Below are 27,443 nucleotides of genomic sequence, written 5' to 3'. Positions count from 1 at the left end.
CACTTTTCCACACGGATGAAATACACTATATGACCAAAAGTGTGTGGACACTTGCTTGTCAAACATCTCATTCCAAAATCAGACGTGTCCAGTTAGTTATTTGGTAGAACAGAACACGAGCAGTACTCCAGTCCTCCAGGGTTAGGATTTGAAGACAACAAGGAAAAGATTTGATTCCTAGGGTGATGTAAAAAGTGTTTCCGCCCGGTCTCGAACCGGGGACCTTTCGCGTGTTAGGCGAACGTGATAACCACTACACTACGGAAACTGGAATGAATAGTTAAGGGGTAATTGTAATGTACGGGAGTCGCAAAAACCTTTACAACCAGTTTATAGAATAGGTACATGAAGTAATTGGGCAAGATTATACCGTTATTAGCCTATAGGACAAGTAATTTAAAGAAATGGTCTAGGATTACTATTTGCACTCACATACATTCTTCAATCCCAATCCTTTGTATCACAAGGTTAGAGAAGGCCTGCTTAGCATTTTCATGTTGCACACTAACATCACGGGGGCGCCAGAGAAGTTTTACGTGCTCCTAACCAATTTGTTTTTTTGTTGTTGTTTTTTTTGCGTTGTTTGTAACTTATTTTTTAAAACGTATTTAGTACATAATGTTGCTTGTTTTGCTAGAACAGACTGGAATATGTTCCGGGATTCTTCCGATGGCATTGAGGAGTACACCACATCAGTCATTGGCTTCATCAATAAGTGCATCGATGACGTCGACCCCACGGTGACCATTCGTACATACCGCAACCAGAAGCCATGGACTACAGACCACGTCCGCACTGAGCTAAAGGCTAGAGCTGCCACTTTCAAGGAGAGAGACTCTAACCCGTAAGCTTATAAGAAATCCTGGTATGCCCTCCGACGAACCATCAAACAGGACTAAGATCGAATTGTCAGATGTGGCAGGGCTTGCCAACCATTATAGACTACAAAGGGAAGCAGAGCCAAGAGCTGCCCAGTGACACGAGCCTACCAGACGAGCCAAACTACTTGTATGCTCGCTACAAGGCAATAATACTGAAACACGCATGAGAGCACCAGCTGTTCCGGATGACTGTGTGATCACGCTCTCCACAGCCGATGTGAGTAAGACCTTTAAACAGGTCAACATTCACAAGGCCACAGGGCCAGACAGATTACCAAGACGTGTATTTCGACAACATGCGCTGACCAACTGGCAAGTGTCTTCACTGACATTTTCAACCTCACCCTGTCCGAGTCTTTAATACCAACATGTTTTAAGCAGACCACCATAGTCCCTGTGCCCACAAACACTAAGGTAACCTGCCTAAATGACTCGCGTCTGTAGACATGAAGTGGTTTGAAAGGCTGGTCATGGCTCACATCAACACCATTATCCCAGAAACCAGATCCACAGACGATGCAATCTCTATTGCACTCCACACGGCCCTTTCCCAGCTGGACAAAAGGAACACCTATGCGAGAATGCTATTCATTGAATACAGCTCAGCGTTCAACACCATAGTGCCCTCAAAGCTCATCAATAAGCTAAGGACCCTGGGACTAAATACCTCCCTCTGCAACTGGATCCTGGACTTCCTGACGGGCTGCCCCCAGGTGGTAAAGGTAAGTAGCAACACATCCGCCATACTGATCCTCAACACAGGGGCCCCTCAGGGGTGCGTGCTCTGTCCCCTCCTGTACTCCTTGTTCACTAATGACTACATGGCCAGGCACGACTCCAACTCCATCATTAATTTTGCCAGTGACAAAACAGTAGTAGGCCTGATCACCAACAATGACAAACAGCCTATATGGAGGAGATCAGAGACCTGGCCGTGTAGTGCCAGGACAACAACCTCTCCCTCAACTTGATCAAGACAAATGGAGATGATTGTGGGCTACAGCAAAAGGAGGACTGAGCACACCCCCATTCTATTGACGGGGCTGTAGTGGAGCAGTTTGAGAGCTTCAAGTTCCTTGGTGTCCACATCACCAACAAACTAACATGGTCCAAGCACACCAAGACAGTCATGGGCACGACAAAACCTATTCCGCCTCAGGAGACTGAAAAGATTTGGCATGGGTCTTCAGATCCTCAAAAGGTTCGACAGCTACACCATCGAGAGCATCCTAACTGGTTGCATCACTGCCAGGTATGGCAACTGCTTGGCCTCCGACCGCAAGGCACTACAGAGGGTAGTGCGTACGGCACAGTACATCACTGGGGCCAAGCTTCCTGCCATCCAGGACCTCTATACCAGGTGGTGTCAGAGGAAGGCCCTAAAAATGGTCAAAGACTCCAACCACCCTAGTCATCATAGACTGTTCTCTCTGCTACCGCACGGCAAGCGGTACCGGAGCGCCAAGAGACTTCTAAACATCTTCTACCCCCAAGCCATAAAACTCCTGAACATCTAATCATAGTCTCGCTATTGTTATTTTACTGCTGCTCTTGAATTACTTGTTCCTTTTCTTTCTTATTCTTGTTCGTTTTTTAAAATTGCATTGTTGGTTATGGGCTTGTATGTAAGAATTTCACTGTAAGGTCTACAGCTGTTTTATTCAACGCATCTGACTAATACAATTTGATTTGATTTGAACATGTGATGTACACTATAGGGCTGAGTCGAAAAGAGAGGTGGTGGCTCACATTTCAGGTGCATGTTACATTTGGAGAGTGTGTGTGACCAGGCAAATGTGGCTCAGCTGTCTGCCAGTTGGGAAGACCCACACATTGAAAACTTAACAAAGGAGGGCCCTCAATTCATTGTTCGGATCAAATATTTTCAGACCTCATATTATATATAGGATTCAGATAGGGTATAATTAACTATCTAATGTCATTGTCAATTGGCTGTGTCCCTTGCTGACTTCTATTTGGAAATGTATATTCTAATGTACTGTAACAAAAAATATATATAATAATTTATATTATCAGAAACTTTATACTAAACTATAAGTGGCAAAAAATATAATTGTTTGATTATTTTGTACTGCCCAATCATATTAACCCTAATCATATAATATAATATATAATTATATTATAATATATAATAATATGACAACATTTTCCAATCAGAAACGTTTAATCAAAATCTGTTTCTAGGTGTCACGAGTTCCGCCGAAGTCGCGGTCATTCTCCTTGTTCGGGTGGCGTTCGGTGGCCGACGTCACCGGCTTTCTCGCCACCGCCGATCCACTTTTCATTTTCCATTTGTTTGTCTTTTCACACCTTGTTTCACTCAACTAATTACTTGTTTATTATTTAACCCTCTGTTCCCCATGTGGTATTTTGTGAGTGATTGTTTATTGTATTTTCGGTCTGTCATGGTGTGCGTGTATTTGTTACTGTGTATATTTGACATTTTGAGTAAAAGTATGTTGATTACTCATATCTGCTGTCATGCGCCTGACTCTCTACATCAGCTACACTTAGGACCCATTACACTCAGTTTGATGCAAGCCTCCTTGGCACCCCCTGACAACCGTGGGTCGAGGACATTTCTGGTTGCGACAACCAATCATATTGCCGTCCGCAACCAGGACGTTACCAAGAATTGCACTCGCCATCCAATCCGAGATGCCAGTGCAACCAAGAGGTAATCAATAATTAACCAATGAGGATATAGCTATGGCCGGACCTTTAAACTCGAGAAGAGGACCATGGAAAAATATATTTCCTCTCAGGTAAGTTTGTTCGGGAGTTATCTTTATTTTCTGAAGTAACGTTTACTATGAGCTATGGCGGGACCTTTAAAAGCTAGAATTAGACCATGGAAAAACACATTTCCTCTCAGGTTATTTTGGCGAGATATCTTTCTTTTCTGGAGTAACGTTAGCTACAATTATTGTTGTCTGCCGTTTTCATTCATCATCATCGATCAGAATATCTAGCAGGTAAGATCAGTGTATTAGGCTGCAGTAATATGTTAGCACGGTTATCAAGAGTGACAGTGTCGCTACAGTAACGTTATCTAACGCGTTAGTGAACTGGTGTTTTGACACCAACACGTTATCGAAGGAACGTCAGCTAGTTTAACGTCCGATGACTCTGACCAAAATAGTCTGTTAACCCAACTATTTCCATACTAAACTGGAGTTATTATTTGCTTATTATTATTTGCTAGCAATCTAAACAGTGTATTTTGGAGAAGTAGTTTTTCAAACCTCTTTTTAATGTAGCTATTTGGACTAGACATAGCTATAGTGCAAACACTGTCTTGATATCAAATAGGTTCGGGTCATCATGTTAATGTTAAGACGACACCATTCTGTATACTTCTGGCCCTTCTTTGGACACTGTGTTAACAACCCTCCAGGCAAGCTTCAGTGCCATACAACTCTCCTTCTGTGGCCTCCAATTGCTCTTAAATACAAGTAAAACTAAATGCATGCTCTTCAACCGATCGCTACCTGCACCTACCCGCCTGTCCAACATCACTACTCTGGACGGCTCTGACTTAGAATACGCGGACAACTACAAATACTTAGGTGTCTGGTTAGACTGTAAACTCTCCTTCCAGACCCATATCAAACATCTCCAATCCAAAGTTAAATCTAGAATTGGCTTCCTATTTCGCAACAAAGTATCCTTCACTCATGCTGCCAAACATACCCTTCCTTGTAAAACTGACCATCCTACCAATCCTCGACTTTGGCGATGTCATTTACAAAATAGCCTCCAATACCCTACTCAACAAATTGGATGCAGTCTATCACAGTGCCATCCGTTTTGTCACCAAAGCCCCATATACTACCCACCATTGCGACCTGTACGCTCTCGTTGGCTGGCCCTCGCTTCATACTCGTCGCCAAACCCACTGGCTCCATGTCATCTACAAGACCCTGCTAGGTAAAGTCCCCCTTATCTCAGCTCGCTGGTCACCATAGCATCTCCCACCTGTAGCACGCGCTCCAGCAGGTATATCTCTCTAGTCGCCCCCAAAACCAATTATTTCTTTGGCCGCCTCTCCTTCCAGTTCTCTGCTGTCAATGACTGGAACGAACTACAAAAATCTCTGAATCTGGAAACACTTATCTCCCTCACTAGCTTTAAGCACCAACTGTCAGAGCAGCTCACAGATTACTGCACCTGTACATAGCCCACCTATAATTTAGCCCAAACAACTACCTCTTTCCCTACTGTATTTTATTTATTTATTTAGCTCCTTTGCACCCCATTATTTTTTATTTCTACTTTGCACATTCTTCCACTGCAAATCTACCATTCCAGTGTTTTACTTGCTATATTGTATTTACTTTGCCACCATGGCCTTTTTTTTGCCTTTACCTCCCTTATCTCACCTCATTTGCTCACGTCGTATATAGACTTGTTTATACTGTATTATTGACTGTATGTTTGTTTTACTCCATGTGTAACACTGTGTCGTTGTATGTGTCAACTTTTTTGCTTTATCTTGGCCAGGTCGCAATTGTAAATGAGAGAACTTGTTGCCTACCTGGTTAAATAAAGGTGAAAAAAAAATATATATATATGAATCAAAAGGCACAAGCCATATCCTATGCTCTTGCTTATGCTGGTGTGTCTGTTTGTGGTATAAATGTCATTTTAGCAAGTAGCTTAAGATAACAACACAAGTAGCTACAGTTGATATACTTCATTTTATTGTCCCATCTATTAATCCAGTCTGCTCACTGATTAAAATGTATATTATTTATGCTTATTAAATACAAACTTTCCCCTTTATTTTCACAGCAGACATGGAGCCCAGGTTCAGAAAACTGCCAAATGGAAGCCTTGTCTTAACGGACAGTAAGGATTCCAGGAGTTACAGGACAAAAACTGCTAAAAGAACATGGAGCAGGGCTGTGTCTCCAGACAAAGTGGTGGTACAAAATAAGTTACAAACAACATAAAAAAAAAAAGACAATATACAAAAATTACAAAATAGCACAGTTGGTTAGGAGCCCGTAAAACAGCAGCTATCCCCTCCGGCGCCATGGGTTAAACATGGTGTTCACGTTCCAACGAAATGTACATGAATTGACCATTCTTCCATGATGAAATTATCAGTTATACCAGAAGCCTCCTTAGCGCAGTAGGTAGCGCGTCAGTCTCATAATCTGAAGGTCGTGAGTTCGATCCTCACAGGGGGCAGTAGTTTTACCAACAGTCTCTTCAGCCCACGGGAGAGTAAAATGTTGGCAACATAATTTGGTGTTTTGTCGTCTGCCGAAATTGTTTTTATATCAAATTCAAACACTTCAATTGTGTTACAATGCAAAGACTCTTAAGCCTTACATTAAAATGAAATTGATCTGGTAATGTAAAACGTAGGCTTTCTTTCACTTACCCTTTCAAAAGCGGACAGTTACAGCTAATTTAGATACGCAGTGTTTCGCGTAGTTTTCTTCCGAGCTGTGTACTCGTGTTCGATTCCCGGCCAGTGAAATAAGATATTTTGTTTGACTCACCCTTTGAAATTAACCGCGTGATGCAGCTTGTTAGGAATATAATGTATGTCACTTTCAAAACCAGAACTCTCGGCGGTAGATTTCAGGTAGGCGTTGGTGGTATAGTGGTGAGCATAGCTGCCTTCCAAGCAGTTGACCCGGGTTCGATTCCCGGCCAACGCAGCTTATTTTTTGTGTTAATAAGAATAAAATACTGAAGTTTTATTCTAGTCATGTGGTTTTTACTCTCTTTTACTTTGTTCTGTTCTATCGCTTTCTTTTTATCCACCCAGCCCTGAGTTCTGTTTCATTGACATGGCGTGCAGTGTATTCAAAGGGCAGGGATGGGGTGGCCTGAAACTACTCTGCCATGTGTTCTCTCAATGATTTAGGCTGCAGCATGTTTTTCTTTCAGTAAACAGCCTTTATTTTGATTTGGACAAATAACAGTGTGTCACTAACACACATATATTCAATATATATATATATTTTTTAACATAAAATATGCATAGTCAAAAGCCCCGTGCAGGAATAGGATGTGTCTCGTTGCCAACGGTGAGTCGAGGAAATTTCTGGTTGCGAAAACCAATCATATCGCCGTCTGCAACCAAGAGCCCGCCTGCCCAACTACTCTGCCTGTCCTGACCCTGAGCCCGCCTGCCCGACTACTCTGCCTGTCCTGACCCTGAGCCCGCCTGCCCGACTACTCTGCCTGTCCTGACCCTGAGCCCGCCTGCCCGACTACTCTGCCTGTCCTGACCCTGAGCCCGCCTGCCCAACTACTCTGCCTGTCCTGACCCTGAGCCCGCCTGCCCAACTACTCTGCCTGTCCTGACCCTGAGCCCGCCTGCCCAACTACTCTGCCTGTCCTGACCCTGAGCCCGCCTGCCCAACTACTCTGCCTGTCCTGACCCTGAGCCCGCCTGCCCGACTACTCTGCCTGTCCTGACCCTGAGCCCGCCTGCCCAACTACTCTGCCTGTCCTGACCCTGAGCCCGCCTGCCCGACTACTCTACCTGTCCTGACTCTGAGCCCGCATGCCTGCTGTCCTGTACCTTTGGCCCACCTCTGGATTACTGACCTATGGCGGATTTGACCCTGCCTGCCATCCTGTACCTTTGCCCCTATACTCTAGATTATCGACCCCTGCCTGCCTTGACGCTCAACATTTGCTAGGATTCTCTTCTATTCAATACTGGCCATGTAATTCTGACAAAGTAAAAAAAAAACATTTGATTAGAATAGCCTAATTGAGAAGTAACTCCTATGCTGTCATGATCTCCCCTGAACGCTGAATATTTTAACCTTACAAATAGATACACGTCTTAGTTCGCTACCTCGCCCACCCTAGGCATTTAATCTCTGGTTCATTGAATGAGGGAATCATTTTTTTATAAAGACATAAAACCTATTTGGTTGTAATTGCAGGGTGGTCAACCATCCCGGAGAGTCCTCGGGAGCTATTGGACGTGCAGGCTTTTGTTCCAACCCAGTTGAACACCACATTGTAAAAAAAACAAAAAAAAAAAAAAAATAACTGCTCAGCAGGACCTTGATAGACTGACTCTGGTGTGTTTGAGCAGGGTTGGATCAAAAGCCTGCACACCCAGTATCTCTGCAGATGGAGACGGACCACATGTGTTTTAATCAGTAGCCTGTCAGTGCAGTATTTTACTTTGTGGGGGGTTGAGTGCCTTGCTCAAGGCCACAACGCAGGAGATATATAATACATGGTATCAGAGACTAGCAGCATTCCATTGTCAATACCAGTGATACTAATTCATGTTATTTTGCGAAGTGGTACTTTGCATCATACCACACAATTTTAAGTCACCTTTTTGGCCCATGGTGTCACATATGTTTGCTTTTGCTTTTTTGGGGGGGAGTGACTTGAGTTTTTGGACATGTAAAGAATCAGTCCTACTTGCCCGAATGACAAGTCTCGAAAAAAGTTCATGTGGAGCCCTGGTCTAAAGGGATAGTCCATGGTAGCCCGTCATTATAAATAAGAATTGGTTCTTAACTGACTCCTAGTTAAATAAAATCAATTGTGTGCTTTGCAATTTCACCAGCTGAGGGCAGTATAGTACACTAAACAGTCCTGTATTTGCTCCAGCATGGTTGTCAGAAAGTTCGTTTTTTCCATAATCCATAATGGCAAAATAGCCATTTACAGCTGCGTGTTCGGGTACATTTTTCACTGTCACCATTCACCAAAATATTATTCAGTCACCTGGAATTTGATTCCTAAGACCATATAGGCCTATTTGCATTGCATAATAAATAATTGTTTAAAATGTTTTTATAAAAGTTATTTTTATAAAGCCTGATATGTCAGATTGTCAAACTCAAGTGACACTTTGAATTCCATTAGATGTAGATTTTGAATTAATCAACCATGCCCTTTATTGGTTAAATAGGATGTCATTATCTATACTGTTTTATAAACTGGGTGGTTCAAGCCCTGAATGCTGATCGGCTGAAAGCCATGGTATATCAGACTGTTTACCACCGGTATGCCCCAAAATGACTTCTTACTGTTCTAATTAAGTTGGTAACCAGTGTATAAAAGCCTTAAAAGACCTCGGGGGTTTGTGGTATATGGCCAATATACCATGGCTAACTGCTGTATCCAGGCACTGTGTCGTGCATAAAAACAGCCCTTAGCCATTGTATATTGGCCATACACCAAATATAAATATCCAACCCATTGGGCATAGACGTCAAATGAACGTTTATTCCACGTTGGTTTAACCTAATTTTATTGAAATGACGTGGAAACAATGTTGATTCAACCGGTGTGTGCCCATTCGATATTATGTACATATCAGGCTATTGAGCATACTAGGGCTACCTACCTCTTCTGCTTGTTATTTTTTTGTATTTCACTTCTGATGATTGCTTATTGTACTTCAATGTTGAGGGAGCTAGCGCACAAGCATTTCGATGAACCTTTTATACCGTGACGAATAACATTTGATTTGATTTTGGTCTCCTTCGTTGTGTTGTGGGTGTGACAGATCTAAAGTGTAGGCTATGGATTTCCCAGGTCTAATACACGAATAACATGTCAACATGACCTAAAAGGAATCGCCAGTGACCCACCAATGAGTCTAGACTCTCGAGACTCTAGTCTAGACCATATGGGAACACTAGATATAGTTGTATGTCAATGCACAATCCATCATGAAGCCATGTGTTATGTTTAGTATTACAGTGTTATTGATTACTGCATTGTTGCAGTTAGAGCTTGCAGGAAAGGCATTTCACTGTGTGCACTGTGCCATTAAAAACGTGACACTTGAAATATAGCCTACAGAAAATCTTTGATGAAATGAAATGGCCCAACCTGAAAATGAGATATTAATTATTCATATCTGACACCCGTTCTGATCATCAGAGGGTGGGGTGAGAGTGAACGCGTGTGCATAGCTTCGGAGAGAAGCGCATGGCTTGGGGGAGAGAAGTATGCACGCAGTCGAACAGCGCCTGTTGAGTGTGGGACGTCTACCAATCTTCGTCTACTACAATACCGTCTCTCCCCTCCTCAAGACAAGATCCTATAGGCTCGGTGTGGAAGGGCCTTTATGCATTAAAACCAATAATGTGAGAACCCGATGCAGACCTCGTGTCATGGACGTTTAATTGTAACAACAGCTCCATTTGATTTGTGTAGTACATTTTCTTAACCGGCGGTGAAATCATCGATTCACACTAACCTACTGATACCTGGATTGAGATGCGGCAATGTTCCGAGCAATATGCACACGTGTAAACTTCTGCTGGATTTGGCTGGCTGTTCTGTTTCTGCTGAAAGTAGAGGATGTTGGCGCGTACAGCTGTCATGAGGTGAAGACCGCTTTCCAGGTGCGACAGATCGGTCCGCTGAAGTGGGTACCGGAGACACCTGGAACAGGTAACTGTCTGCCTTTCCCGCGGGTCAACAGTGACAGGCTAGGTTAACATTTAGTTCTGCACATTGCAGCGAGATCATGCCGACTGATAGTTTTACACTCAAATATAAAGGCATTTCTACTGCATTGCTTTCCAGTAGTGTTAGTTCAGTGTAGCCTATTCACATCTAAACGCTGTTGCTCTTGTACGTTTAAATCTTTTGAAATGACAATTCCGCAGGTACATGAGAAGTGTTACGCATGTCAGAAGGCTAACACAGCTCATTTGTCATCACTTTCGATCAAGAAAATGCACAGGGTATGGAAAAGGAGTTCGTGACATTTCGATTCACAGTCGGTATTGTCATTCATCATGCTCGTGTCAAGAGCGCACGTGTTTGAGAGGAGTCATATGCTGAGAGTCGGTGTAAAGGAATACTAATTGACAGACACCTCCAAGGTTTGGACTCAGCCCTGACAGGCGAACAGCTACAGGACGGTGTTATAATAACAGACGGTGATCTCGCCGATTAGACAGGCCTACAAAAGTATCATCTGCTCATACATGGTGCACTAGAGGAGAAGGTTCTTCCAGGCCCTTAGAACAGGTGTTTTGCTATAGGCATTTGTCACTTTATCAATAATTGCCATACTGTGTAAAGCGCAAACATTTGGATTTCTTATTGTAAGAGCATGCAATTGCAACTAACTGCTACAGAGTGATTATATAACCTACTGAGAATTGTTTTAAGTAGAATGATTTGATATCACAGCCAAGCATCCCTGTATCAACTTGGCAATAGTATTGAATAAATAACTAGAATCTTAAAATCTTAAAATATTTCACAGGCCCAACCAGCTGCTTACCAAGCAAACATTCTGCCTTGAGAAATGAATGAATCATTTTGCTAATTTCGTTGTCAGAGCGCTCAGCAGTGAGACAGACACATGTGACTTCTGAAGCCCAAGCTTTGAGCTGGAGAAAACCAGAGGGAGGAGAGAGTTTCTCATAGACTATAGACAGCTTTTCCCAAACTCGGTCCCGGGGACCCCAAGGGGCGCACGTTTTGGTTTTTGTACCTAGCACAACTCAGCTGATACTAATAATTAACTCATCATCAAGCTTTGATTATTTGAATCAGCTGTGTAGCGCTAGGGAAAAAACTAAACGTGCACCTCTTGGGGTCCCCGGGACCGAGTTTGGGAAACACCGGACTAGAACTTCTCGAGAGACAAGGTTACTGATGTTTTCCTCAAATTGTTCCTCAGAAGTCAGATTTCTCTTAATAATTTCATGCCTGCGTGATGTTGAGATCTCATACATTTGGACCTATTCAGAACAAATACGAAACAGATAATTGGAAGCGAAGTTGAGCGCAAGTTTGAGGCTGATACAGGATAGGCTTGTGGACACCATCTACCGTATGTCTTCATATCTGGGGCGGCAGGGTGGCCTAGTGGTTAGAGTGTTGGACTAATAACTGAAAGGTTGCAAGTTGGAATCCCTGAGCCGACAAGGTACAAATCTGTCGTTCTGCCCCTGAACAGGCAGTTAACCCACTGTTCCTAGGCTGTCATTGAAAATAAGAATTTATTCTTAACTGACTTGCCTAGTAAAATAAAAAATGTAAAAATCTGTATGGAACATTAGGCAGACAGTACCAGTAGGGCCATTATCATCTTATAGAGGTTTGGCTACACCACAGGTCCACGGTCAGCTTTCTTGGTTAGCATATATTAGCATATATATAGCATATATATAGATTAGGAAACCTGATCCTAGATCTGTTTTTTGAGGCATAAACTATCTGGTGCTCTTAAAGGGATACTTCGGGATTATGACATGATTATTTCCCCATAGTCTGATTAACACGTGGCTATTTTTTTTATGTCTCCGTGTCAACTATTAAGGAAGTTAGAGGTAGCTTTGTGAGCAAATGCTAACTAACTTTAGCGTAACGACTGGAAGTCTATGCAGATACCCATAGACTTCCAGCAATTGTGCCAGCGCTAGTTAGCAACTTCCTGCAAACTGCACGCAGAGACATAATAATGGTATCCACAAGTTCATCTGACTCTGGCCCAAATCTCTTTAAGGAGCAAGTGGTGAAGACTGTGGTTTGGGCTTGTATCCAGCAGCTATGCTGATTTGATTCAAGTCAGTCCCTGGGGAGAGCTGGTGGTTTGAACCCCAAGATCCCCAATTGGTAGCGGCTAATTGGGGATCCTGGGGGTCAAACAGGAAACAAAACACAACAAATAATACACATAACATTACATCATCTCTGTCTCACACTTCAGAAATAGCAGATGTCTTTTCACAGTCCCCGTTGTTCCGTAAGGTGTTATCTGGTTTTTAAATCTGTTTTTATTGCTAGCTTGAGTTAGCTGGGATGGCAGAGAGTTCCGTTTAGTCATGACTCTATTTAACGCTGTGCATTTCCCAGCTTCTGTTCTGGACTGGGGACTGTGAAGAGACCTCTGATTGCTTGTTTTGTGTTGTACCGATGAGTGTCTGAACTGTGTGCCAAATGCTTGAACAGACAGGTCAGTGCCTACAACACATCAACAGCTTCGCACAAAGACCAATAGTGATGCAGTCAATCTCTCCTCAACTTTGAGCCAGGAGAGATTGACGTGCATGTTGTTGACATCGCCCTCCGTGTACAATTTAAGTGCAGTGCCGTGCTTTTCTGTTCTGGACCAACTGCAATTGACCTTATGTCCCTCTTTGCTGAACATGACCACACTACTCGGCAGTAGTCCAGGTGCGACAAAACTCGGGCCTGTAGGACCGGGCCGGTCGATTGAGATGTCAAGAAAGCAGAGCAACGTCTTATCATGGACAGATCTCTTCCCATTTTAGCAACCGTTGAGTCGATATGTTTTGACCATGACAGCTTGCTGTCTAGGGCTACGCCCAGCAATTTAGTCTCCTCGACTTGCTCAATCGCCACATTATTCAATAGAAGATCTAAATGAGGTTTAGCAATTGAGCGAGCGATTTGTCCCATAAACAATGAGATATGTTGCACCAGCCTTTTGCTAGTTTATCCATTCTGAAACACACTGGAGCTTTATAGTAAGGGTGTCAGTGATTTATTTGACTGTCGTAGCCGATTTGTATACGGTTGTGTCGTCAGAGTACATAGACACACAGGCTTTATTCAAGGTCAGTGGAAGGTCATTCGTCAAAACAAAACAACAATTGTCTAAGCCGACTGCCCTGCGGTAACCCGCACTCAAACCAATTTGAATTAGAGGGTTCCCATTAAAGAAAACCCTCTGTGTTCTATTCGATAGGTAACTGATATGTAACTCTCAATCCACGAATAGGCAGAGGATTCAAAATCCGTCACACCTGCGTTTTTTTTTTCAGCAATAGGTTGTGATCAATGCTATTCAAAAGCTGAACTCTTAACAAAACAGCTCCCACAATCTTCTCACGATCAATTCCTTTCAGCCAATCATCAGTCATTTGTGTCAATGCTTGAGCATGTTGAGTGCCCTTTCCTATAGGCAATGCTGACAGTCTGTAGTTCATTTGTTTTCTGTAAAATAACATTGGATTTGCTCAAACACATTTTTTCCCTAAAGTTTGCTAAGCACTGGTAACACGTTAATCTTGTCAACAAAAAAATGCATGAAAGTGGTTGGCAACATCAAAGGGTTTTGTTATGAACAAGCCGTCTGCCTCAATGAAAAATGGAGCTGTTCGCTTTTTTGCATAGAATTTCATTTAAAGTAAGCCAGAGCTTTTTATTTTACCATCATTCTTTATATCATTTATATTTGTTTCGTAGTACCTTTTCTTCTTCTTTATGTTTAGTGATGACTTAATTTACTGTATGTTTGCCAGTCTGCTGTGTTGTCAGGCTTATTTGCTATTCTCATTGCTCTCATCCCTCTCAGCCATACAGTTCTTAAATTCATCATCTATCCAAGAGGAATTGGCCGTTCTAACAGTCAGTTTCTTAATGGGCGCATGCCTATCAGTAAACCGGAAGTAGCAGTTTCACAAATTCTTCAAGTGTGGCATCATTACACACCTCTTGTATGATCGCTCATACACAGTTTTAGGGCCACTCTTTGGAACTTTGGTTTTTCTAGGCATTGGCTATTATATTATGATCACTACATCGGCTGGTGTGGATATTGCTTTAGAGCACATTTCTTCAGCATTAGATGTGATGCGATCAATACACATGGATGATTTAGTTCCTGATCTGTTTGTAAATACCCTGGTAGGTTGACTGATAACCTGAACCAGATTGCAGGCATCAGTTACAGCTTGATGCTTCTTTTTGAGCGGGCAGCTTGATGACAACCAGTCAATATTTAGGTCACCCCCCCCCCAAAAAATACATTTCTGTTGATATCACATACATTATCAATCATTTCACACATATAGTCCAAATACTGACTTTTAGCACTCAGTGGTCTATAGAAACTTCCTACGAGAATAAGCTTTAGGTGAGACAGGTGAACCTGTAGCCATATTACTTCCACATCCTCTGACATGAGATCCTTACTCAGCCTAACAGGAATATGACTCTGGACATACATGGCAACACCTCCCCCATTTGCATTTATATCTTTCCTATATATTCTATGATCATGTATAACTACTACTGCATCATCAAAGGAATTATCTACGTTTTTCAGATATGGCCAGAATATGAATGTTTTCTGATGTTAGTACGTTGTAAATTTCATGATACTTGTTTCTCAGGCTACATATGTTAATAATATGGGCTATTTTTAGTCATTTTCTGGGTTGCTTGTATGTTATTAGTGCTATTCTGAGAGGCTGCTCCGAGGTAGACATTTTTATTTGAGCCGAGGATTAGGAACATAGATTTGGTTACTTACATTGATTGCACTTATATTTCTCTGGGATATATTACGATATCCATGTCCTCTGTTGCTTATTATGTCAGGGAGGACTAGTGTGCTACCAAACCCAGACCGTCAGTCTCTTACGCAGGCCGCTATGTTGATGTGCATAATCCGGGAACCCCTGCGGTTAGGGTGAATCCCGTCTCTTTTAAAGAGAGTTGGTTGCTCCCACAGCAAGTTAAAATTGTCACAAAAGGAGACATTCCTGTCTTTGCAAAGTTTCTTCAGGAACTCATTTAGTGCAGCGGGGCAGCTGTAACGTTCCGAACCCATTCTAAAGCACAGCAGGGGGCCAGAGAAGATTATTCTCTTCCCTTTGCCAACAAGGGTGTTCAAGAGAGTGTTGTAGTCTTTCTTCAGTTCCTCAGATTGCCTAAAGCGAATGTAGTTAAAGCCAATGTGGGTGACGATGGTGCCAATACTAGAGTACTTGGCTAGACCTGTGGGCAGGAGGGTGTTGATGTCTTGGGCACAGGTGCCTGGTTGACAGTGGACCTTGGTCGGCCCTAGGGCTGTTGTGGTGACCGTATGATTAACGCCACACCGGCGGTCACCAGTTATGAAGGCAGTCAAATTCCACATGACCATTTAGTCACTGTAATTAGGCTTCTCCAAGCTCTGATGCTGCTGGTCATTAGTAGCCTACCAAACTTGCTAACTGCCTGCTACTCAGCACTCTATTGTCCTTTTAATCACTCTGACATCAGTGCAAATCTAATCGAAAATCTAATCAAACACTTCATGAGAGCCCATGAGCTCATGTTGTGCAACATTTCCATAGGCTGTGTAATTGCGGGAGAAAAGAGTGATGGCCGCTAATAAAAAGAGGAGGATCCCATCAGCTTTCTATTGGCTAGGCCTACCATTTTTATCTCTCAACTTTCCTAATATTAAGCACATTGCTTATATTTACAACAGGAGTATAGCCTACCTGGCTGGCATGGAAATAAACCACGGGGAAAAGCGTCCTCCATTCGCTATTTAAGTGCATTGATGGCATTTTTCTGATTCCCTGTTTTGTTACAGGTGTATGATAATGGTCCATTCTAAATCAAAACAAATTTTACACATATATTATTTAGTATATGTAAAGACAAGATTAGTCAATAATAAATAGTCTGATGGGTGACAATACTAGCCTGTGCATTATATATGATCTCTTGTGAATGATGCCCAGCATAAGAAACAATCATTTTTTATGCAACTTGTTCGATTCATAGTCACACACCTCATGTAGCCTATCCCATAGGCCTATACGTTTTGATAAGGTTTGTATCACAACTAAAGTGGCCAAATAACTTCTTAAAATTAAGCACATGAATCCGCTTTACAAGGGGGATAGAGCCTCACTGGAATACATAAGCAGCACGTGAGTTTCAAGTTTGGGGAAGATAATTTCACCATAAAAATGCACCTTTATATTAAAAGCATTACATGCAAAATCACATTTGCGGTCACTTTTGATAAAGGTGTAGTCTGCTAATGGAACATTTTAGCGCTTATAATGTGAAGAAATAGTCTAATAGTTTATCAACATTTTAAGCTAAACATTCTGATCAGTTGCGTCAGCCACATTGTATAAAACAAGTTTTTGTTGATGCTAGTGGTTGCATTAATTTGGGATCTATCGCATCCCACAACTGTCCCAGACTATGTTTGGAATATTTATTTCTCGCACAGATTAGAATATGTCGACTTTTGTACTATGGGGGAAAGTAGATTGACATAGGCTAGTGCTTTTGCTGTTTGTTAGGTCTACTCATCTGGTTGGCTGACGAAAAGTAAATGTGGACAGTTCTTCCAATATCTTCAATATCCACCTCAGAATTGGATAAGGACGGGCACAGTTGGGTCCCTGATGTGTCTGTCTTCACTTGTAGCCTGTGAGAAATTCCCGATGACGTGACAGAGAGTCATGTGAGTGAGAGACGCTTCGGATTGCGCAGCACACTCAGGGAGGAGGACACAAAGCACCACTCCGGTCCGCAAAAGGCGCGGATAAAAATAATATGAAAAAAAACTCTGTTTATTCAGTTTTACACACAAGACAACACAGAACAATATAAATAATATACTCAACTAGAAAAAATACAAATATTTTTTTTTTGCTTTAAAGATACCGTACTTTAGACAAGTTAAACACACCGGGCAGAAGGCTACAAAGGTTAAAGGGCAATCTGTAGTACAGTGACCGAGCAGACACCTCACCATTGTTCCTGTAAACAGATAAGGGATAGGGGTGGAGAAATGCAACCACTCACAGACAGTCATGGCCACAGACCGACCATCCACTGGACCAAAAATAAAGTTTACAATGCTTTAAATAATAATCATTTTTATTTTATGTAAGCATGAACAAAATAAAAAAATACAAACAGGGCAAAACAAGCTCACATTTTAGTCTCTGACCCGGCAAGATGAACAAGGCATCCGCAGGTCACAATCAATAAGCACTTCATCAACCTTAATGCCTCCCCCGCAAAAAAAAACCCCACAAAGAAATGCTCATCCAACCCTTAAGTCACAGGGGAGTCAAATACAGACTTATTTTAGTTTTAATTGGAATGCCATCAGAGGATGGACTGTTTTAAAGTAAGACCGGAATGGAGCCCAGGCCTCATTAAACAGTTTGGGGTTCCCACGCGTATTGAATTAAAACAATTCTAGTTTCAGAGAGCACAACACATCTCCCACCCAATATTATAATAATAATATATGCCATTTAGCTGACGCTTTTATCCAAAGCGACTTACAGTCATGTGTGCATACATTCTACGTATGGGTGGTCCCGGGAATCGAACCCACTACCCTGGCGTTACAAGCGCCATGCTCTACCAACTGAGCCACAGAAGGACCACATTTATATGGCGGGGGAGCTGCCATCTTCCAGTTCTGTAGTATTAGCCATCTAGCTAATAGAGTTGTGTAAGCAACAGTGTCAAACTGAATTCTTGAAAGTGGGGTACCTATGGGCAGTACTCCAAAAAGAGCTGTAAGGGGAGACGGATCTATAACAGTGTCATATATATATATCAGAGAAACATTTAAATATTAATTCCCAGAAACCTGACAGTTTGTGACAGCCCCAAAACACATGATACAGTGTGTTTGGTTCCGTTTTACATCAGACACAGGTAGGATCAAAATCAGAGAATATTCTTCCTAGTTTGGCCCCGGACCAGTGGATACTGTGAACCACCTTGAATTCTGGGTTCTGTAAGTCATGAATGATTGCATATACATCTGAAATTGCGCCCCAAGGAAGCTTGTTCAGCTCCAAGATGCTCTCTATAGCTGTATTCGCAGGCCTGTGGGGAAATTCAGGTGTGTTAGCTCTGACAAAGTTCCTAGTCTGGAGATATTGCGCTGAAATTTGCAGCCCAATAGTATGTCTGAAAATTTGGTAGAGCTAAATCACCCAATGCCTTAGGCTTCTGTAAATGTTTTCTACCAATCCGTGATACCTTGCCATCCCAAATAAAAAAACATGAATGTTTGATCCAGTGAATTAAAAAATATTTTGGAATAAAAATGGGTAAACATTGAAATTAAATTGGGCAACACACTCATTTTAATGACATTAATCCTTCCAATAAGAGAAAGAGGTAGCGAATTCCAAAAAGTAGAAGATTGTTTCAAACTGTCTGCTAGAGCAACAATGTTTTCCTGAAACAAATGTGAATATTTCCTTGTCACTTTAACTCCCAAGTAGGTGAATTGATCGCGGACAATCCTAAACTGAAAACTTGTAAAGAGCACTTTAAAGCCGCTTTATTTACAGGAAAAAGCCTAGATTCAGCTTGTACCCTGAGATTGATCCAAACCTTTTAAGAACAAATAAGGCACGTGGCAATGAGGTATCAGGGTTGGAGATAAACAGAAGGAGGTCGTCAGCATATTTAGCCCTGGTGATGCCTAGGAGAGAAACAAGGCACTTACATATATAGGATCTTAATTTGATGAAGGAAAGGCAGATGAGCTTCATGATTTACACACTTTAACTGAAAGCCTGCCCTAACACATGGTTGGTTAAATACTGAACAAAAGTATAAACGCAACATGCAACAAATAAAAACAATGTGCTGAGTTACAGATCAGTCAATTTAAATAAACTCATTAGGCAGGGGTGCAGCCATGGGTGCCAGGCCTACCCACTTGGCAGCCAGGTCCACCCACGGGGGAGTCAGGCCCAGCCAATCAGAATACATTTTTCCCCACAAAAGGGCTTTATTACAGACAGAAATACTCCTCAGCACCCCCCTCCCCACTCAGACGATCCCACAGGTGAGGAAGCCAGATGTGGTCCTGGGCTGGCTTGGTTACACGTGGTCTGTGGTTGAGAGGCCGGTTGGACGTACTGCCAAATTCTCTAAAACGATGTTGGCGGCGCCTTATGGTAGAGAAATGAACATTCAATTCTCCGGCAACAGCTCTGGTGGACATTCCTACAGTCAACATGCCAATTGCACATTCCCTCAAAACTTGAGACATCTGTGGCATTGTGTTTTGTTACAAAATGGCACATTTTATAGTGGTCTTTTATTGTCTCCAGCACAAGGTGCACCTGTGTAATGATCATGCTTTTTAATCAGCTTCTTGATATGCTACACCTGTCAGGTGAATGGATTATCTTGGCAAAGGAGAAATGCTCAATAACGGATGTAAACCAATTTGTGCACAACATTTTGAGCGAAATAAGCTTTTTGTAAATATGGAACATTTCTGGGATGTTCCATATTTATTTATTTATTTATTTATTTATTTCATTTATAGTTTTGTTCATTATATTAACAGTATTGCACTTTTCATGTAGCCTAATCTTGGCCAGCTAATAGCCTAACCTCAGATCAAGCAACTTCATGGACTGAACGTTCAAATCATCATACATCTGTATCATCACCAGGGCTAACTACACCCCTGTCTCTTTTCTCTTCCCTGTGGTTCTGTTTCTCTTTGTGATGTGTGGTAACATTTGTCTGTCGTTCCTTCTCATTCCTCTTTCCTTCTCATGCCTTCACATGTCAAAATAACACATAGGAATGTTTAGACGACAAGGTGGTTATCATCACCAAGGCCAACCGAGCCTCTCTTCTCTTTATTCTTCTCTTTTTAGCTATTCCATTTTTCAAATATCTGCGGTAACGTCTTCATTTCACTAAGGCCTTTGGAAAGTTTGGGAAACAGAAATAATGTTTCCCGTCTTGAGAAACCCTGACTGTTCAGGATTGATGGATTGAATTCTATTTCAATTTAATAAGAACATTGTGAATGTAAAAAAAAAAGAGTTTTGATCCCGGGCTTGCCATCTCCTCAACTGTTGTGTGTCCTTTGAAACGGAGCAGATGACTAGCTGCTTCCAGAGATGACTCAGATTCATGTGACATCTAATACCGATGTGGACACAAACCACAGCCACTGGCAGGCTGTGTCTCGCTCTGCGCCACATCCAGCGGTAGAGGCCACTGCCACTTAATGTTGTCTGACTCGGTTTGCTGTAACAGGGAGAAGAGCAACAGAAAGCCTTCCCGTCGAACATACCTAGAGGTGCATCCAAACCACTCAATATGTTTGTTTTGGTGGCGGTGGCGTCGTCCCGGGCAACGGACGGTGCATGTCATTTCCAGGCAGAGCTGTTAGCTGGTTGTAGGCCCCTTGTGAGACAACGCAGGGGGACTGGGCCTTGTGAAGATGTCACCAGTCTGAATGGAAGCATTTGCGCCGCTGCATGACAAGCGTTTGCAGCATGCAGTGAAAGTGCAGCAGGCAGGGTATAGACAGCAGCTGACAGGCCTAGAGGATAGAGTGAGGTTTGGACTGATATGTGTGTTTGTGATTGGGGACAAAGTGAGAGCAGAGGCATATGATTGGAATGACTGGCATGTGTTGCTGTGTTTCCATCCATACTGTACTGTAGAGAGAAGAAGAGAAGAGTCTACTGGTCTGTGTTTCCATCCATACTGTACTGTACTGTAGAGAAGTCTACTGGTCTGTGTTTCCATCCATACTGTACTGTACTGTAGAGAAGTCTACTGGTCTGTGTTTCCATCCATACTGTACTGTACTGTAGAGAAGTCTACTGTTCTGTGTTTCCATCCATACTGTACTGTACTGTAGAGAAGTCTACTGGTCTGTGTTTCCATCCATACTGTACTGTACTGTAGAGAAGTCTACTGGTCTGTGTTTCCACCAAGGCCTCTAGGTCTGACTGTCCCCTTAATTTGAGTGCTCTACATTTTTCTCCTTTAGTTTTCCATCTACTTGGTCACCCTCCTATTTTTCTATCTCTCTCACTCACTTCCTCCATCTCGCCCTCAACTCCACTACCCCCAGCTAATTCAACACAACCATATTTGCTCCAAAGTCTTGTTTGTTTCTTTTGATTTGGAGTGGTCCAGAAGAGATTGCTTTGGGTCAGGCCCGTTCCCTCTTCAAAGTGCTGACCAGGGGATGGGGGGGGGGGGAATACGAGGGTGTGTGTGTGTACAACTAAGACTCTCAGATCAAATGCCAAGCATAGCAGCGCTTGATATTTGAAGTGCCGAAACCTTCGCTTTTTTAATAATTCTGTGTTTGCTTTAGGTTTACAGTGCTGCGTTTCATTCACGTGTGGTGAACTGATTCCTCATCAAGCGCCGTAGGAGTCTGGCTGCGGGGAACATTAGAGCCAGCCAATTGGATACGGGGTAGTGATGCGAGGGCCAGCTTGTTTGTTCACCCGCCCGGCTATGAGTGAAAATCTGAGGCCCGCACCCGACCCTGATCCACAAAAATAGAAAATGTGTGGACAGTCAGAGATAGCGCAGCAATTTCTTTTACAGACCTCTTTAGATCGGCCTATGTTTCTGCTTATAATTTCCAACATTTTGGTAGGCTATTTGTTAGTCAACATGAATGTAATTAGGTACATGCAGCTTCTCTTCTGTCATTACTTGTTGCCCTAGAATACAAAATAATCCCTTGCTCAACAGAATACTGTCATAAATCAGCAGAATGAATGCTTCAATTTAGTTGACATTGGTAAGGTTTTTCTCTTTCATCTCTGCTTCTCTCGTGCAGCAAAGACATTTAGGGACCAAAGAGAAAATGCAATTACATTCCAAATGACATTTGTAAGGAAATTAAAAGCTGTGAAAACATGTTTCTGGAGAGATTTCAGGTCGGCTTGGATGCGTATTTAATGTGGTTGAAATACTATCAGCTTTTATGATGCTGATAAAGATAGAATCTTTACAGACGGTCCCTAACCGTGCATTCATTCTCTCAAGATGCTTAAAGAAAGAAATAATATTTCTCCACTCCTGTTCCCGAGTACAAATTTTACTGCAAGAAATGATTCATATATTATATTAGGCTATATGAGAGGTTACAGACCTAGTGTCAGTGTCCAGATTTCATTTAACCCATCTGAACAGTAGCCAGCAGTTCCCTTGACGTGCCATTTCGAAGTCCCCATCTTGTGACTGTTGAATTTGTTTAGCGCCTCACAATCATCACGCATAACATAGCGGACACTTCACCAAATCTTTCCCAAACATTCAGCTAATGTTCTGGCCCTCCCTTCTTATTTTCAACTCTCCATTCTGAAAGATTTTCTCAAATCCGACATTGTCCTTTTTTCCTCAGTGGATTGACATGATCTTTTTCTGCCCAAGTTCCCAAAAGCAATTGGCAATTGTAGTGTGGCGCGGCGGTCTAAGGCAATGCATCTCAGTGCAAGAATCCAGGCTGTATCACATCCGGCTGTGATTGAGAGTCCCATAGGGCGGCGCACAATTGGCCCAGCGTCGTCTGGGTTTGGCTGGAGTAGGCTGTCATTGTAAATAAGAATTTGTTCTTAACTAACTTGCCTAGTTAAATAAAAAAAACACATAAAAACTAAAACAGTATTTGGCACGCTACTATAAGGCCCTAAAGCTTAGGCTTAGACTACGCACTACTGCCAGATAAAAAAAAAATAATGAAAGGAAACCCTCAATGTAGCCTATAGATATGAATTGCACAAGAATGAGATATTTATATATTTTTTTATGCATTGTTTATTCTTTATTCAACCCGCCCGCCACCCACCCACAAAAAATTACCCTAAACACACCCGCAAAGCGCTCCATATCTACATTACGAGGGCTTGCTGATCTAGTGCTTTGGAGATATATCAATTAGAGGGCAAGCGTGGAGCCGCTCCATTCATAAGCACACACACACTACAATTGGCAGCTGCTTCCTTGGCCTGTTTAGATATGGCACCCCTCATCACTGTGTGGCTCAAATAATGACATTCTTGAGGTCTACCAAGGCTGCTCAGATCACAACACACAGTTGCATTTTTATTATCATAATGTAATATGAGAATGCAACTTAGTCTCCTCACACATGCAGTCCACGTGGTACCATGTGGGACTCGAACCCTCCACTTTGTTGCTGCAAGCACGAGTGTTCCTATCAACTGAGCCATCGGAAGTCCTTGTGTTTAGCATCTCTCCAAAACAAAGACGGGTCACGTCATGTGTTTATGGTAAGGGAATGGGATGGGAACGCAGCATGTTATCACATGTTGCCACATCTTTGCCTGGTTACAACATCAAAAGCGTCTGGCAGCGACGCAAAGCTAACGATGCTCTTTTATTTGGCTGCAGTTATTTTAAGCTTGTTACAATAGGCCTCCTCACAGATGAAGCATACACATTGTGCACACACGTCCCCTCCACCCCCACACCCTCCTCTATACCTCAACATGAAGCCTCCGAGTCTTCGTTGGTATGTTTTTCTCCACCCCGACTTACTGACCACCTGCTCAGTAATTATCCCAGAAATGGCTCAACAGCTTTATCTTTCATAAAAGTGGCGATGTGTGGCTGTAGGAAGACGACGCAACAAAACAAGCTGCCATGAGATCGAGTTGGAGATACAGGAGCACTTGAAAAGTGTTCAATGAAAGTGTCTCCAATGCCACCCATGACCATCTCACATACTGCAGACACAACTTCACAGCGTAGTTTGGTGAAAGTGTCTCCAATGCCACCCATGACCATCTCACATACTGCAGACACAACTTCACAGCGTAGTTTGGTGAAAGTGTCTCCAATGCCACCCATGACCATCTCACATACTGCAGACACAACTTCACAGCGTAGTTTGGTCAAAGGCGATATTGTTTGTTCACTGTCTGTAGTCTTGGCAACGTACGCTTGGCATGTCCTCAGCAGGTCTGTTGCAGAAACAAAGGTCATGTGGTTTGGTAAGAAGAATGCCTCTCTCTCCACAGGTGTGATTACGACCTCTTGAGGGTTGAGAGCTTCAGGTAGTCACCTCATACAAGTACTTGGGTGTATGTCTTGGCGGTACACTGTCCTTCTCTCAGCACATATCAAAGCTGCAGGCTGAAATTAAACCTAGACTTGGTTTCCTCTAATCGCTCTTCTGTCACCCCAGCTGCCAAACTAACCCTGATTCAGATGACCATCATACCCATGCTAGATTACGGAGTCATAATTTATAGATCGGCAGGTAAGGGTGTTCCCGAGCGGCTCCATGTTAGTTACCATTCAGCCATCAGATGTTCCACCAATGGTCCTTATAGGACACATCACTGCACTCTATACTCCTCTGTAAACTGGTCATCTCTGTATATTGCAAGACCCACTGGTTGATGCTTATTTATAAAACCCTTTTAGGCCTCACTCCCCCCTATCTGAGCTATCTACTGCAGCCCTCATCCTCCACATACAACACCAATTCTGACAGTCACATTCTGTTAAAGGTCCCCAAAGCACACACATCCCTGGGTCGCTCGTCTTTTCAGTTTACTGCAGCTAGCGACTGGAACGAGCTGTAACAAACACTCAAACTGGACAGTTTTATCTCAATCTCTTCATTCAAAGACTCAATCAGGGACACTTACTGACAGTTGTGGCTGCTTTGCGTGATGTATTGTTGTCTCTACCTTCTTGCCCTTTGTGCTGTTGTCTGTGCCCCATAATGTTTGTACCATGTTTTGTACTGCTACCATGTTGTACTGCTACCATGTTGTGCTGCTGCCATGTTGTGCTGCTGCCATGTTGTGTTGCTGCCATGTGTAAAAAATCTCTTTGTCGTCTGAGGAGGAGTTGGAAGGATCGGACCAATATGCAGCGTGGTAAGTGTCCATGTTAATTATTTATGAGACTGAACACACAAAACAAAATGACAAAGTGAAAGGAAGAAACGAAACAGTTCTGTCAGGTGAATACACAAAACAGAAAACAACTACCCACAAATCATAGTGGGATCACAGGCTACCTAAGTATGGTTCTCAATCAGAGACAACGATTGACAGCTGCCTCTGATTGGGAACCATACCAGGCCAAAAGCATAAATACAAAACATAGAACAAAAACATCAAATGCCCACCCCAACTCGCGCCCCGACCAAACTAAAACAGACATAAAAAAGGAACTAAGGTCAGGACGTGACACCATGTTGGTGTCAAGTTGTGTTGCTTGCTACCATGCTGTGTTGTCATAAGTTACTGCCTTGCTATGTTGTTGTCTTAGGTCTCTTTTTATGTAGTGTTATGTTGTCTCTCTTGTCGTGATTTGTGTTTTGTCCTATATATATTTTTTATGATATTTTAAAATATATATGCCGTTTAGCAGACGCTTTTATCCAAAGCGACTTACAGTCATGTGTGCATACATTCTACGTATGGGTGGTCCCGGGAATCGAACCCACTACCCTGGCCTTACAAGCGCCATGCTCTACCAACTGAGCTACAGAAGGACTGTTAAAATGTTAATCCCAGCCCCCGTCAACCGCAGGAGGCCTTTTGCCTTTTGGTAAGCCATCATTGTAAATAAGAATTTGACTTGCCGAATTAAATAAAGGTTAAATAAAAAATAAAAATGAATAAAAGGACTGCCCTCAGCCTAATGTTCTCAGTCCAATCCCTCTCCCAACAGTGTCATCCCATTCTGAATCTGCTTAATGTGTCTTGAGTCGGGCTAGACTCAGGATCTCTTATTGGATTTCAGTCTAAGTTGGGCTGGCCTGGTGGGTGTTTATTGGATACTAGCCTCTGCTGAGTCCCCAACAACCGGGTCCTCCAGTTTGCAGGGGAAATGGAAAGAGAGCCTATGACGTGACTTTATCTTTTGGATGTTAACAAGGCATCACCCCAACACTCCTAGTGATTGGTTGAACAGTGTAGAACAGAACCTCCCCCAAACAGTTGTTTTCTTCTTGTCAAGACCAGTATGTAGGGGATCTAGTTTCAGGCAATTCTTTTACATCTGCTGCGTTAGGTTACTTGGATACCACCCAGGCCCCTACCTTATTGGGTGTCTGTTCTGAAGTGTGAACTGGCCAGTTACTTTCCTTTGTTAAACTTGTTTCGTAACATCAAATAGACAACGACTACCATGTAGATTTGCTTTTGTGTCATTGTCATAAGCGCCTTCTCATATCCACTGTCGTAACCGCTGGATTTGATGGAAAGGCTGGGGTTGAAGTGATCTTTTGTTGCGTACGCTCCTTTCCTCCAAAGGGGCGTTATGACAGGATGAAGGTGTCAGCAGTAGAGCCTAGCAGGTCATCTGGGAGAGTAAGCCCAGTTGTAAGGCACCTCCACCTTATGAAAAGAAACACGACTGAATTACTGCACAAACACTTTAGTGCAGTAGTGACTATGTAGACTTGTAGGGATTGTTTAGTGAATGTGTAGTTTATGCACTACTCAGGATACGTAAGTAGAGTTTTGTAGTGTTCAGTAGGAAAAAGTGTTTCCAGTAGTAAATAGGTAGATCTTTACTATACTTGGTAGTAAATAAGTAGTCACAAAAGACTACACTGGCTTTTTGCGACCGCAGAAGACAAATAAGGAAGTAGTTGGTTGTTGTTAGCGAGCTACTGTTTTTGACCATCCGGAATGTAATCGTCTTCCATCCTTCATCATCCTGTCTTTCATAGCCCTTATGCTGGCACCATCTGTAAGTTGAACTTTCCTTTATGTTTCATGAATATTGTCATGTCGTTGCATAGCCGGAAATCCAAGATAGCGTAGCAGTCCGGCGTCTTTGTCTTCGTCTTGTCGTGTCCCGTGTATATATCTTTTTATATCCTTTTTCTTCGCATATATATTTTTTAAATGTTCTTAACCTCAACTTCAACATACTCTCCTGCAACCCGCCTCACCCAATGTGGTATGAATCTGCTATTTTTTAAAACTTTAGAACCGGAACCCCCAACAGAAGTTAGCCAGCTAACTAGCTACTAGCTAGTAGTCA

At 42.6% G+C, this 27,443-nt stretch overlaps 1 protein-coding gene and 3 non-coding genes across 5 annotated transcripts in view; 3 read left to right on the top strand and 1 right to left on the bottom strand.

Annotated features, from left to right (window-relative positions):
* Window positions 1-195: 195 nt before the first annotated feature.
* On the bottom strand, window positions 196-268 carry trnav-aac (transfer RNA valine (anticodon AAC)). Its single transcript has one exon. It is a non-coding gene; the product is annotated as a tRNA-Val (tRNA).
* Window positions 269-6,025: 5,757 nt separating this feature from the next.
* trnam-cau (transfer RNA methionine (anticodon CAU)) lies at window positions 6,026-6,098 on the top strand. The gene has a single exon. It is a non-coding gene; the product is annotated as a tRNA-Met (tRNA).
* Window positions 6,099-6,505: 407 nt separating this feature from the next.
* Window positions 6,506-6,577, top strand: trnag-ucc (transfer RNA glycine (anticodon UCC)). The gene has a single exon. It is a non-coding gene; the product is annotated as a tRNA-Gly (tRNA).
* Window positions 6,578-9,804: 3,227 nt separating this feature from the next.
* The window catches only part of LOC118402555 (glypican-5-like), a 210,978-nt gene continuing 193,339 nt past the window's right edge, over window positions 9,805-27,443 (top strand). For both annotated transcript variants that reach the window (XM_052477055.1, XM_052477054.1), the window contains exon 1: window positions 9,805-10,310. In XM_052477055.1, the coding sequence (XP_052333015.1) occupies window positions 10,142-10,310 (169 nt within the window). In that variant the 5' untranslated portion in view covers window positions 9,805-10,141. The remainder of the gene's footprint in view (window positions 10,311-27,443) is intronic.

Source organism: Oncorhynchus keta, chromosome 23 (assembly GCF_023373465.1).
Source record: "Oncorhynchus keta strain PuntledgeMale-10-30-2019 chromosome 23, Oket_V2, whole genome shotgun sequence".
NCBI classification, from domain to species: domain Eukaryota; kingdom Metazoa; phylum Chordata; class Actinopteri; order Salmoniformes; family Salmonidae; genus Oncorhynchus; species Oncorhynchus keta.
Note: the sequence above shows the minus strand (reverse complement) of the source record. Positions and strands in the feature narration are given on the sequence as shown.